The sequence below is a fragment of the Oryza glaberrima genome, chromosome 3, assembly GCF_000147395.1.
Source record: "Oryza glaberrima chromosome 3, OglaRS2, whole genome shotgun sequence".
NCBI classification, from domain to species: Eukaryota; Viridiplantae; Streptophyta; class Magnoliopsida; order Poales; family Poaceae; genus Oryza; species Oryza glaberrima.
Genome location: NC_068328.1, coordinates 8,546,079 through 8,559,362, shown reverse-complemented (window position 1 = coordinate 8,559,362; position 13,284 = coordinate 8,546,079). Strand labels below are relative to the sequence as shown.

General features: G+C 49.2%; 1 protein-coding gene and 1 pseudogene across 1 annotated transcript; one reads left to right on the top strand and one right to left on the bottom strand.

Annotated features, from left to right (window-relative positions):
* The first annotated feature begins 4,717 nt into the window (after positions 1–4,717).
* Positions 4,718–5,562, top strand: LOC127767509 (uncharacterized; annotated as a pseudogene).
* Positions 5,563–5,768: 206 nt separating this feature from the next.
* LOC127765129 (uncharacterized protein At1g76660-like) lies at positions 5,769–9,278 on the bottom strand. Its single transcript, XM_052289969.1, has 4 exons — positions 9,144–9,278; positions 8,617–8,802; positions 6,467–7,670; positions 5,769–6,243 (listed from the first exon to the last, which is right to left on the bottom strand). The coding sequence occupies exons 1-4, from the start codon at positions 9,276–9,278 to the stop codon at positions 6,014–6,016; spliced, it is 1,755 nt and encodes a 584-aa protein (XP_052145929.1). The 3' UTR covers positions 5,769–6,013.
* Between the last annotated feature and the right edge of the window lie 4,006 nt (positions 9,279–13,284).

Here is a 13,284-nt window from a genome sequence, read left to right as displayed (position 1 = left end):
GCTCCTCGATCTTCATGGTGTCGATATCGGCGAGCATCTCAATCGCCACCACGACTTGCTTCAGTCTCTTGGGGACCATGCGCAGAACTTTCTTCACGACGCGGCTGTCCTCCATCTCCTCACCAAGCTCGCGCAGGCTGGCGACGAGACCGTTGATGCGCATCGCGAAGTCGCCGACGTTCTCTCCGTCACGGAACGCCATGTTCTCAACCTGCTTCATCAGACGTTGGACACTCGCAGCCTTCATGCGGTCGTCGCCGGCGTGCATCTTCTTCACCGCGTCCCACGCCTCCTTTGCCGACTTCCTCACGGCGAGCCCGGCCTTCATCTCCCTTGGAACGGCGCGGATGATCATGGCCAGCGCGCGCCGATCCTTGCCCCGATCCTTGCTCACTGCCTCCACTGCGTCCCACTGCTCCAACGCCTCCATGCTCACCTGCATCACCAAAGACCATTCGTGGTAGTTGGTCCTTGTCAACAGCGGGAGCTCCACGGCGCTGGAGTTGGCCATGACGCGCTCGGCGGCACTCGAGCTTGAGCCTTCTCCGATCTTCAGTGGCAAGCTATCTCCGATCTTCGTCATCCGGCTCTGATACCAATTGTTAGCTCAGCCCAGGAACACTCTCACACTCACGAACACAAACGCCGGTGAGGGAGACGATGAACAATGGATTTTACAGCGACGAATGCCGCGGAGCCGATCGCTCCTCTATCTTGGCTTTATTACTCACTGAACCTTGCAAAGAAACAACGAAGGAGTACGGGGGCCTCTTATAGACCGGGGACACATCGGGAGCTAGCCTCCATGCCGGCCATTGCACCACGTTCCGCAGAACCCGCTCAATGTCGCCGTGAGCCGCACGCTCGCCCGGACGACGCGGCTTCCTCCGCAAGAACCGACGCCACGCACACCACGCACTCCCGCGACTCGATCAACACTGCAACAGCCATGCAAACAACCATGCAGCATCACGACTCAATCAAACTAATAGAACGCACACGACGCACACATGCAGCAGCGCGACACACACACACTGACTCAACCACGCCAGGAACACACCATGACGTGTTTATTTCCAACAGACGACGCCGAGTCAGGGTTCGTCGACTCGCGCCTCCGCCGCCGTGGCCGCGGACGACGTCGACGTTGACCTCGGCATCCTCGGCGGTGGAATGAACTACATCAGCTAGCTCACCAGCTGGCGTCCGGCATCCACAGCCGCGACGGCACAGCTGCCCACGCGTGCTGAGGGCGACGTCGTCCGCAGCCACAGCGACGGCAGCCCAGGTCGATGAACCCCGACTCGTCATCGTCCGCGTTGTTGTACCGACGCTGGACTACGAGCGGAGAACTGCGCTGCGGTGGAGCAGCCTGTACCGGCGCATCGTGGTGGGGCACGGTGGCCGGCCAGTGAGGCGCACACTGAGGACCTGGGATGAGGACGAGCGTTGCCTCGGCAAGTAGGAGCTCGCCCGCCGCCGCTCAATCTAACAATGGATAATCAGAGAAACAATCAACAATTAGAACTGATATGTAGACATGAATTGAAATTGCCAACTTGTAGTGATTCCTGGTACGTTACAAGCAAAGCATGTGCAGGATGGCCGGAGTGGCAGGAGACGCTGCAGCTGGCGCCGGGGATGCCATCGCTGCACGCCTGCACACGTCGCTTTTGTCGTGGAACAACTCTGGCGCGGCGGAACGGTAGCACATCATCTTCGATCTCGCCCTGGTTCGAGTCAATTCGTCACTAGAGAGAGCCAGAGGAGCACGAGCCCCTAGCCCCGCCGCGGATGGTGCTTGCGAAGGCAGCGCTGTGGCCGTGGCTGGCGGCGGAACCACGGGAGCTGAGGGTGGAGCTGGGCCGGCTCTGCTCCCATGTCGTCGCGCGCAGAGTGGAGCTCGACGGCGCGGGTGATGCCGTGCTGGTCCTTACTGGCCGTTGTCGACCGCGTGGCCGTCGCCGAGGTCGAGCTTGTCGCCTCGCCACGGTCTGCTCCCGGGCTCGACGCTTCGCCTCCCCCGTCGCCCGCAGCTCCTCCCCCCGCGGGCACCTCGTGGGCCTCGTCCCCTCCCTCCTCGTCGCGCACCCGCCTATCTCGCGCGACGCTAGCGTCGCCGTCGTGCGTGGCGTGACCCATCGGCTGGTCTGCCCAAGTCACAGAGCGAAGAAGAAGAGTGATAGAGATGAGGAAGGAGAGAAGAGGTTAGAGAGAGAGAGAGGAGCTGACGTGGCCAAGCTGACATGTGGGGCCCACGTGGGTCCCATGCTTACTCAGCCGCCACGTCAGACAAAACCGAGGTCAAAACCACCGAAGGACCTAAAGTGAATGGTTTTGTTAGTTGAGGGACGCCCGATATCTGGTTTTGCGGTTGGGGGAGGATTTTGTAACTCGATGATAAGTTGAGGGACCTTCGCAGCCATTTTAATTTCTCGACTTGTTTCACAAATGAATAAGTTCACTTATGGTCCCTCCAATTCGTCGCTGAGTTTAAAATTCGACCCTAACCGCAATACCAGATATAACGTGTCTCTCAATTTGCAAAAACGGTGTACTTAATATCACAGGGCAGCAAAATGTCCCGTTTCGGCTGACGTGACGGTTGAGTCAGCATTTCAGTTTAAATAAAAAATAAAAAATGATGGCTCTACATGTCAATGACACATCATCTCCTTCCCCCCCCCTCTCTCTCTCTCTCTCGGCAGCATCAGTGCGAAAGGAGGGCATCGGCAGGCGCGGGTAGTGGTGACCAACGCGCAACGTGGATGAGGGCATCAGCGTTGGTGGCGGAGACACCACCACTGGGTGCGCGCGTCCAACCCCCTCGTGGCGTCCGTTTTCCCCTTATCCGTTCCAAGCCACAGCTACGGCCTCGCGTATCCGCTGTCGATCGAGGTAGGGGAGGTAGCCGAGGTCAGATGCGTCAATGGTGTGAACGGGAGACAAAACACGGTGACGGTGTCCTCCCCTAGCAGTCACGAAGGCAAGAGCCTGTCCTGCTAGGTACACAGACGTCGCAGCAGTGGAGGAGAAAAGGAGACCAGGCAGTGCCGTCAAGCTCATGGCGCTCAAGAGAGAGGATGGAGGAGACGATGCGGCTACTCAAGCTCTGTGTCAAGGGCGTCGCCGCTTGAAAGGAGACAAGATCGCCGCTGCCGCATCCCCTCCTCTACCGGCCATTGCAACGTGCCCACAGCGGCGGAGACGGGCACTAGGCGGTGGGGCTAGCGGGCCGAGGAAGACGCCGAGCTCTGTGACATTTTCCTTCTCTCCTCTTCCTTCCCATGTCGCCAGTAAATCCTGCCAGCCATTGTTTGCTTCAATTTTGGCTACGGTTCCGATGCAGGCTTCTGTTGTACTACAAGAATGAGGAATTTATGCATGAGGAGGAGGAAGGCGAGGTCTCCAAAGGGGGCTGGGGTCTTTCACCGTGGTCGTTCACTTGCCGAAGAATGCGGATATCGACGACATTTCCGTGCATTGCGAGAACGACGCCCACCCACCCGCCGCGTGTCCTGGAGGCCATGTAGAGAGAGATGGGGAAGAGAGGGAAGATGGGCAGAGATGAAGAAGATTAGGCATCTATGCTATTGACATGTTAGGCTCACGTGGGCCCCATGTTGACTTGGCTTGGTTGATCATTGTCAATTTGTTATGTTAGCTAAAACTGGGTACAAATACTACTTAAAGATCTTGGGTGATCCTGCATTGAAAGTTGAGGGACGCGTTATATCTAATAGTACGGTTCAAAGAGATAAAGATGTATTCAAACTCAACATAAAAAAGAGAGACTTATAATGAACTTATTTCTTTCACAAACGCCTGTCAGATTTGCCGAAGTTCCAAATTTTTGCTCCTTTCTTAGTTTCAGTTTTGGAAAAGAAAATTTGTCTTCATCGTTCCTCGTTGGCAACACCAAGGTCTGGGCTGCTCAGCGAAAGTACGTACCTAGGAGTATCACGTTCTCCTGCTGCTCCACCAGCGTTACGCCGTACTCGGTACTCCATCAGCCTACTCAGCGTCACCTTCGGCGGCTCGGCCGAGTTCACCAGCTTCCTCCCGACGTTCTCCACCCCGATGGCCCGATCTCCGCGACCCACCTGCGCACCTCGGCCTCAGCGCACCTCGTCACCATGATCTTTAGGATAGGAAGCCATCCTCTCTGGATCTCTGCTTGTGCTACTGTACACTCTGTTACGTAACGAATGGAAGGGCAGCGGGTAACGAGATGGAAGATAACTGTCCAATTTAATTTTCTTGTTTGTCATCAACATGACAGCAAACAAAGAATTCGGCTCATTAAGTATTGTTAAATTGCTGTTAAATTCTTAAACAACTCAAACATCGATGCCTATAAAAAAAGGGAAAAAAAAACCTCAAACATCGATAGGGCGCCGCCAAAAATGAACACGCTCTGGCAACAATCTCTCCACGCAGACACGTCACGCAAACTCTATAATAAATAAATGCACTTCATATTGCAACCGTCCCCCGCACGTTGCAGCGCACATCTTTGCTCCGATGGGAAGTGGCTACGCTTGCGTTGCGTGAAGGGAGGAGAGCGAAGTGTAAAAGCCAAAACCGGAACGAACCGCGCACGAATCCCTCACGACCGTCCACGCCTCGCGCCACCTCTCGTCCGCCAAACGCGGCCGCCCTCTCCCCACGCGCCGCTCGTTTATAAGCTCCACGCGCGCGCCTCCCCCCAGCCCCCATGCACGCATGTTTCCCGCACAAGTCCACCGAGAACGAGCAGGCGTCGCCACGGTTGGGAGGAGAGGGAGGGAGGGAGGGGGCACGAGTCCACGCGCGCGCGCGCGCGCCGGCCGATGGAGATGAAGCCGTCCGCCTCCGACAAGAAGGTCAAGCGCCCGCCGAGCCGGCTCCAGAAGCACGCCCCCGCGACGCTGCGGCTGGAGCCGCCGTCCACGCCGTCGCCCACCGGCGCGTGGGGCGACGGGAGGATGCCGATACCGCTGCTGTCCCCGCTCGTCGTGTCGCCGTCGGCGGCGTGGGAGCCGGACGACCAGGCGGCGGCGGCGGCAGGGGCGCCAAGGAGGGAGGGCGGCGTGCAGGGAGGAGCTGGGCGAGAAGGTAGTAGCGGCGCCGCCGCACGTTCGCCCGTGTGCGGCGGTGACCGCCAGGCGGCGGATGACGCCGCGAAGTCGCCCGCGCCCGCGCCCTGCGGTGGTGGGTGGCTGCACCCGGCGCTGTCGACGCCGGTGGCGGAGCCGGCCTCCCTGGTGTCGTTCTTCCAGTCGCAGTGCGCGCTCGAGGTGCACAACGCGCCGCAATGAGGATCGAAGAGCGCTCGCCGTGAGCCGTCTCGCGGTCTCGCCGCGCCGTGTCGCGCGACTCTTCCTTGTCCGTTTTAGCTTTGGCCTGTATGAATCGGATTCCTTGTGTATATGGCGACTTGGCGGCCCTTTTGATCAGTTTGATCGACGGCCTGGTTGGATTTTTTTGGGGGGGGTCTTCTGAAAGGGCTTGTCACTTGACTAATTAGTTAGTCGTTACCCGACTTGCTAATAACACTTTCACGATCTATTGCAGAGTTCACCGTTGCCATCATCATCAATGCTGCAAGCCTGCAAGGCTGCAATGTCGTAAGATCCACGGCGACATGCTGTCCAAGGACCCGTCACAATTCATAGAACAGCCCATCACGCAGAAGCCCTGAGCTATCAAGTTATCCAATTGAGCAGCAGTACAGGAGGAAATGGATTGGGAGCCGAGCAACCTCTCCATCTCTCCTCAAAATGCACTTCCATTTCACTGATTCTGTGATTCAGCTAACGAACAGAGTGTCTACAAAAGACCAACTTGGAATTTAAATAGAATACAGGCTGATAGTCACATATCCAGAGCATGATCTGGCAGTAGAAATCCCCAGAAATACAGTACGGGCTACTCTTCGCCTAAAGATTTTACTTCTAACAACAGCTCAAATTGATGAACGCTAGGCCAAGGGAACTCTGCATTCTATCTTATCCTGCGTATTACCACATCGTTACTGTAGTTGCCTTGCCAGGGTGCTGCGCCATGACAAAACTCCATTGGCTTCTCTTAAACTCCTAGCCCTTCTGTACTCGATTTCTGCATCTGAAGAAGATGACTGTCCAGGCTGAACTTTCTTCCTGACTTCTATGGGTTTTAGAGATATTTCATCCATCGCCTTTCTGAAAGGATGACAATCTTTCACGACCCCTTCATCCTCAGATAGATCCCCTCCTTTTGTTCCTGCAATAAAAGCGTAGAAACAGAAAATTGCATCAAAGGAGCATTGAAGAATGTGGCATCAAAATCTGGGCACAGGGTGATAAGATAAAAAACAGTAGACTTCAGGCTTACAAGTTGCGTTGAAACAACTGTTTATTCCAGCAATTCACAAGATAAACCAAACACTTGATTCTATTATGCCAAAATACAAATGAATGGTTGAAGCAAAGCTCAGGGTAATTACCTTTGAATATGTCCAAGTGCACCACATTATGTGGAGAGTCGTTGGAAAGCTGGTCTGCAGATTTCTTTGGGCTTGTGGTCACTTTTACATTGAAGAGTGGTTTATCTACCTCGGTAGCAGGAGCATTGTTTCCAAATGGAGATATACTGAATCCCTCATCAAGCGCATCTGGTATCTCCACATAAGCTTGAGTTGTAACGATTTCATCTGCGCTAAATCCAAAAGATGCTCTGTATGCTTCAACCTCCTCAGCGTCTTGTTTGTCCCTTGAGACGCTAATCCTTCCTCCATTATTATATGGAAATGACTGCTGAGCCTGATCCAGGTAGAACTGGGCAGATGCAGCTGGCCGAAAGAAGTTATTATCTAACATGTAGTTTCTAGAAGCAGCTGAATCAAGCCCAAAAATATTGGACGGTGAATTCCTGGAATATGGTGTGTCACAGGCAGACCTAGACGTCTTCCACTGTGCCGTAGGGACCTCTTGCTCAGGTATTGGTGAAGCCCTGGAATATGGTGTGTCACAGGCGGACCTAGATGTCTTCCAATGTGCAGTAGGCACCTCTTGCTCAGGGATAGGTGATGAAAGACCAGTCCTTGGAGTTGCTGAAGCAGGCGATATGAGGCTGCTAGAAGGGCTTTCTGGGTAAAGTGGATAAGATGCCTGGAGTCCTGAACCTCCGGAATATGCTGTAGATAAGTACGGCATGTTGTGATCCTTGCCAGCAGTTTTAAGATCCATAGCTGAAAAAAGAAACCGAGCATATGGAACATCTGGAGAGGAGGGAGTAGTTGCATGAGTTAGTTCAGGTGGAGGGGTCAGTGGTGCTGTGGAAGGCTCAGTTGTGTAAGTTGAGAAGACTGGAGGTGAGACAAGCTGAGGCTCGTTAGCATACGGCCCAACAGCGAACATATTAGATGTTGGCCCACCAGGAGAGTTTGCAGATATTGACAAGAAGCGATTAGGTGACTGGGCAGTTGAAGGAATTGCAGAATTTGAGAAGGACGCCGGAGAAGATGGTGGAGCAAGAAGAGATAAATTCAGAGCCACATTTTGGTTGGAATTGCTACCAGATTGGTGTGCATTTCCACGACTAGTTGACGCATTGCCATCAGGTATACGTGCTGCAGGAACTATTCGTTTTCCACCCTTCTGTGATCCAAAACATGACAAGGCAGAAAAACAGCCAGCCCATCTACTCTGCTGTTAAATGTAGAGAGACATGTATTAGAACATCTAAAATTATTAGTTGTTGCAAGAAACAGAAATAAAAGTCATCCAGTTTGATTTTTATGAAGATACTAAAGTCAACTTCAGTAATGAATAAGAGTTAAGAAATAGCGTGCTAATCTGTGTGAAGGCTATAATTTCAAAAGCAATTTAACTTTTCTCCACTTTTTATGATCTGTATAGACAAAGAATATTACTAGCTAATTCTTAACCATGGAAACAACACTTACAGTGAACTTGATATAACAACAAATAAGCATAAAAGTGTGTGGTTAACAAAAGTTAGACAATGTTTTCATCATACCATGTAATTGGCAGGAACCTCAATTTGTCCTCAAACGACCAAATAACATAGAATGCTACAGTGAGTTTATACTTGTATCATCCAATACAGCCAAAGAGAAAAGATATTTTGCTCCCAACTCCCAATTTCAACTCTATGCATATCTAAGGCAAGATCCATGAGCTATGTCTATAGTATATGTGAAAAAAGAGGTTGACAAAATGGTCCATGCGATGCTATTCAGAGAAAATGTTGTGGGGTCTAGGCAAAGATTACAGAGCGAAGGAAACTTGCAAAGTGCATGCAATTCAACACCAACTAACATAAAGTAAAGGCTAATTAAACAAATTGTTCACATAATAAAGCAAGTAGTTAATGCATACTAAACCCTAATTATTTGGGGGTAGAAAAATTATTTGGGGGGTACAGATGCCCCAATTGCAAAGTTGCAACCACCACCAGGCCAGTACAGTTCGTACTTAGTACTACGAAAAAGGTCTGTGCCCATCTAAGGTCGCCAAGGCCTAGCAATTGCACGTACTAATCCACGTACCAAAAAAGCAACACAAAAGATTGAAGTTAAAGCATAATAAGTTATTCCATGAGCAAGAACACAGAGCATATAGAACCATATACCCTATCCTGTTGTGGTGGTTGGGAGTGGAATCTGGCCACCTCCGCCGGCGCCGAGCCAACCGCCGGCGCGGCAGCATTGATGGCAACTGCGCCATTGGCCGGCCTGGTGCTGCTGCTGCCGCGCGCCACCACCGCCCCTGTTGCTCCCCTGTAGCCTTTTCTGATTTGAAGCCGCGGTTGCTCCGGTCACATTCTCCGGAACCCGAGCAAGGTTTCTCCTACGGATCCCAGGATGCCGGCCTAAGCTCCTGGACGAGAAATTACACGCAGTAAGGATCTAATCATCCAAGCATAGTTAATTGCAGTACGGGACGGAGGAGGAGATCACCAGGAAAAATACAGGGTAATTTTTCTTTTTTTAAAAAAACATAGGAGTGAGCTCCAAAACTTGCAGAGGAATATAGCTCAAAATTACTAGATTAAAATCATTTATCTACAAAAGCCTTGCTTAATTACGCCCCAATTTCCCATGGTAACTCCAAAAACCGCCACGATTCGGCCAGGGGAAGAAATGCCTAAGCTCAAACGCCATCCACCCCAAGATCCCCTTCCCACTCCCCGAATCCAGCTCCAGCCACGCAGATCAAGCACGAGTAATGCCGGAAACCACAAGATAAACCCAAGAGCAGCGAGGAGCCACCACCACCCCCAGATCCCTTCATCAGCCCGGCAGCTCGAAAAAGGGATGGAAATCGTACGCGAGAACCAAAATCGAGCGACGGCGAACGAAACCCCGCGGGGGGCGACGCGTGCAGCACGGCGCGTACCTCGGGTGCACTGGCTGGACGAAGAGCTCGCCGCAGGCTGAGGCGGCCGGCGAGAAGAGGAGCGGCAGCGAGAGAGGGAAGATCAGGGAGGAGGAGCAGGAGAATAGTGGGAGTGTGCGAGAGAGACGTAAGCAAGCAAGCAAGTGAGCGAGAGAGATGTAAGCAAGTGAGCTACTGAGCGTGAGATGTACGGGGGCCTTCTCCCCTTTCGCCTTTTTCTTTTTCCTCGTTTCCTTTCTCTTTTATTTTCTTTTTTTTTCCCTTTTCCTTCCGTGGGCGCCACGATTTGCTCGTGACGGGTGGAAATGAGCCTGAACGTGTCATGTCCGACTCGTCGTCTCTGCTGTGCTGCCTCTGCTCCGCACGCTCATCCGGTGAGATCACGGGGAAAAAGCCCTCGCCGTCACTCGCGGTCGGCGGCTGCGATCTTGCTGCTCCGGTCACGACTGCAGGTTACTGCTCCTTCACAGAATCACGGTGCTGTAACTTTTATTGGTTGAGTCGGTGAAAATTACCAATGGTTTATCTGGCACAACTCTAGCTCTAGTTGTATCACTCTTGTAGTCCAACCAAACCGTTTCACCTTCAACTAAAATAAAAGTAGAGCTGGTTTTAGATTAATCCACAACTTCACTTTAAAAAATACATATTTTAGTAGTTTGGTAAATATGCGCGTAAAAAATGATGTTTTTTTTTTCTTTGTTCAACTCTCAAAAGCAGCCTAATTTTTCATCGGATTTTTCTTTTTGCAGCGCTTTCGTCGAGTATTAGGGACATCATCACATGATGATACAGGAGCGAGCTTAATGGTCCTCCGCTCACGCCTTATCAAACGATAATAATGGTGCCGAACGGACAGATTATCAAATGAAGTAGGGCTACAGCCAAATACAGATAACACCAACATTCGTTATTGAACCCAAGCGTATAATCATGCACAGCAAGAGTACATTATCGTCTAATATGGTCCTCACAACTATTATCGTCGCATCATGATGGCTATCATCATCCACGTTACGGTGGTCGTGCAGTTGTATATGCTCTGCTTTGCCCAATTTCATTACGCCGTGGTCAATCTGGCCATAAAGGCCCATGCAATGAAGCAGTCCTTTTGGCCCACAGGTTCAGTAGGCGCGTACAATATACCAGGCCGTGTTTAGTTGCAAAATTTTTCTTTAAACTTTTAATTTTTCCATCACATCAAAATTTTTCTACACACACAGACTTTCAACTTTTCCGTCACATCGTTTTAATTTTAACCAAACCTTCTAATTTTGGTGTGAACTGAATACACCCTATGAAGGATCCTTGTCAAGCTTTTGTTTTGTACGAAGGGCTTTCCTCATGAAAAAGTAAAGGGAAAGAAAAACCCACATAGCTCCCCTTTATCTTCTTTTCTCCTCCAATGGTTTGGGCCCCATGCCCTAATCATGATCAAGAAACTAATCTTGTCTTACTATATTGACTCTCTTTTTGTACACGACGTTGCGACCAAAACTCCTTGGCGAGTTGCAACGGTCTCGCAGTGTGCTCGTCTCCAAGCGCTCCACTCTGGCAATACAAACGGGCAATTGACCTTGACCTAAAACTAGCACGACAGACGAGAGGCTCCAAACCAGGCATGATCAACGTAATCGGCGTGGATTGAGGCTTCCCCCCGGCCGTCATCGTCCGCACGAATCGAGGCGGCTTCCGCCTTAGAGCAAGAATAATAGTAGGCTGCAAGAAGGCTAAACGCTGATGTAGATAAAAGAGGAGAGGAGAGAGATAAGAAATGGGTTGTAAACTTACAGCCGGCTTAGACACAAGAACCAAAATAAAAATATGTGAGACCGACATGTGAACCATATATTTATAGGAAGAGTTAATCACTATATGAGTGAGCTGAGAGATAGGCTATAAAGATCTATACCGTCAGCAGCTGGCTGTATTATTAGCCTTGCTCTTAGCCGTCGTCGTCGGTGCGGATCTGAGCGGCTTCGTCCTCGTTGCCACATCCTCTACTTCAGCAGCCGGTGCGCGTCCCCGGCACCATCGTTAGCACGAATTGAGATAGCTCCCTCTCTAACTGTCGTTGTCGGCACGGATCTGTGGGTCCCTCCCCAGCCGCCGCATCCTCTCCTTCTTCGGCCATCAGCGCTCGTCTCTAGCCGTTGCCGCCAATGCGGATCAAGGCGGCTTCCTCCCTAGCCGTCATCGCCTGCTCTTCTTCTTCGACCGTCAATGAGCATCCTTAGCTGCATCGGCGCGAATCTAGGTGGCTCCCTCCCCGTCTGTCATCCATGTCGTCGATGGCGTCTTCCCGGCGATGGTTTACAAGTTCCTCTTTAAAATATTATCCACATCATCAACTAAGACCCTATTTGTATGGGGCTAAAATTTTTAGACCCTGTCACATCGGATGTAGGGATGTTAATTTGGAGTATTAAACATAGACTAATTACAAAACCCATTCTATAATCTTGGACTAATTCACGAGACGAATCTATTGAGCCTAATTAATTCATAATTAGCCTATGTGATGCTACAGTAAACATTTGCTAATTATGGATTACTTAGGCTTAAAAAATTCGTCTCGCGAATTAGCTCTTATTTATGCAATTAGTTTTATTATTAGTATATGTTTAATACTCCAAATTAGTGTCCAAACATCCGATGTGACAAGGACTAAAGTTTAGTTTCTGGATCCAAACACCACCTAATTTATTAGCGGCCATCTCATACACCACATCGCATTTAATACACTAGCCCTAATGTAACATAATTATTTTATTTTATCCACTCTCATCCAATCAACCTTTTTTTTTTCTATTTCCTTAAGTTTGTAAAGAGATTAATGCTTGTATGAGAGGTGACTTATTATCTGTTTTCTCTTCTTGTCTCATCTCATAATTTATAGATGATACTAGCAAAAATACTCGTGCGTTGCACTGGGTGATTACGTAGTGTGTATAGTGAAAATAGTGTTGTTTGGTTTAGACAACTAATCTACTCAAAAAAATTGTTTGCTTTTAGATAAATAATCTGCTCTATATTTGTAGAAATGATGTTTAGTTTGGATGATTTGTAGCACGGGAGAAAATGGATGGACGAATAATATGATTGTCTTTGCTGAAAAGGCGACGGTTGAAAATTGGTATCATGAACGAAAATATTTATTTTTTATGTAGAACATGAGTGGAATTTTTGTACTCAATGTACTTTGAATTGCGAGAATATATATATATTTTTAGAAACACAAAGTGCAAACGCGCTCACAACACGAGTATTGAGATTGACGAAGTAACCACGAACGCCTCGAACACCCGTGTCAAATCAAAGATTTGAATCCAGATTGACTGGTTCCACCACAAGAAACCTATCCAGTTAAACTATACCCACTTTGCAATTGTGGGAATATACTTGTGTATTGTTACCTATGTGTGGAGTTCAACAAATTGTAAAAAACAGTCTTATTAATTTTGTGAGAGTGAGTATTGTTTTTTAACAAATTGTATTTGAGGTCAAATATTAATAAGTAGACATTAAAAAGAAATGAAAGAAGATTAGACGGTGAGGGGAAAAAAATAAAAAAAACATAATAAAAAAAGAGCGGACAAGGACAGGTCAAGAAAATTTTATTATTTAAAATTTTTTAATAAATAGATACTTGTGTGTTGCAACGGGTAAACTAAAATTATCAAAAATATAAAAAATATTAGATCGTTAGGATTTAGTTTTTATGATATGAGCCCTTTAAAAAATATATTTCTTATAGAAATAAAAAAGTTGTAAAAGAAAGGCCCATTAGACTTAAAACCGAACAAAAATTAAAAACCAACTCTATAAATCTCTATATGTGCCGGTTATATGGCATACTTGTGCTGTTTTTTTCTCAAATACAGAGTGCTCATTTTTTTTA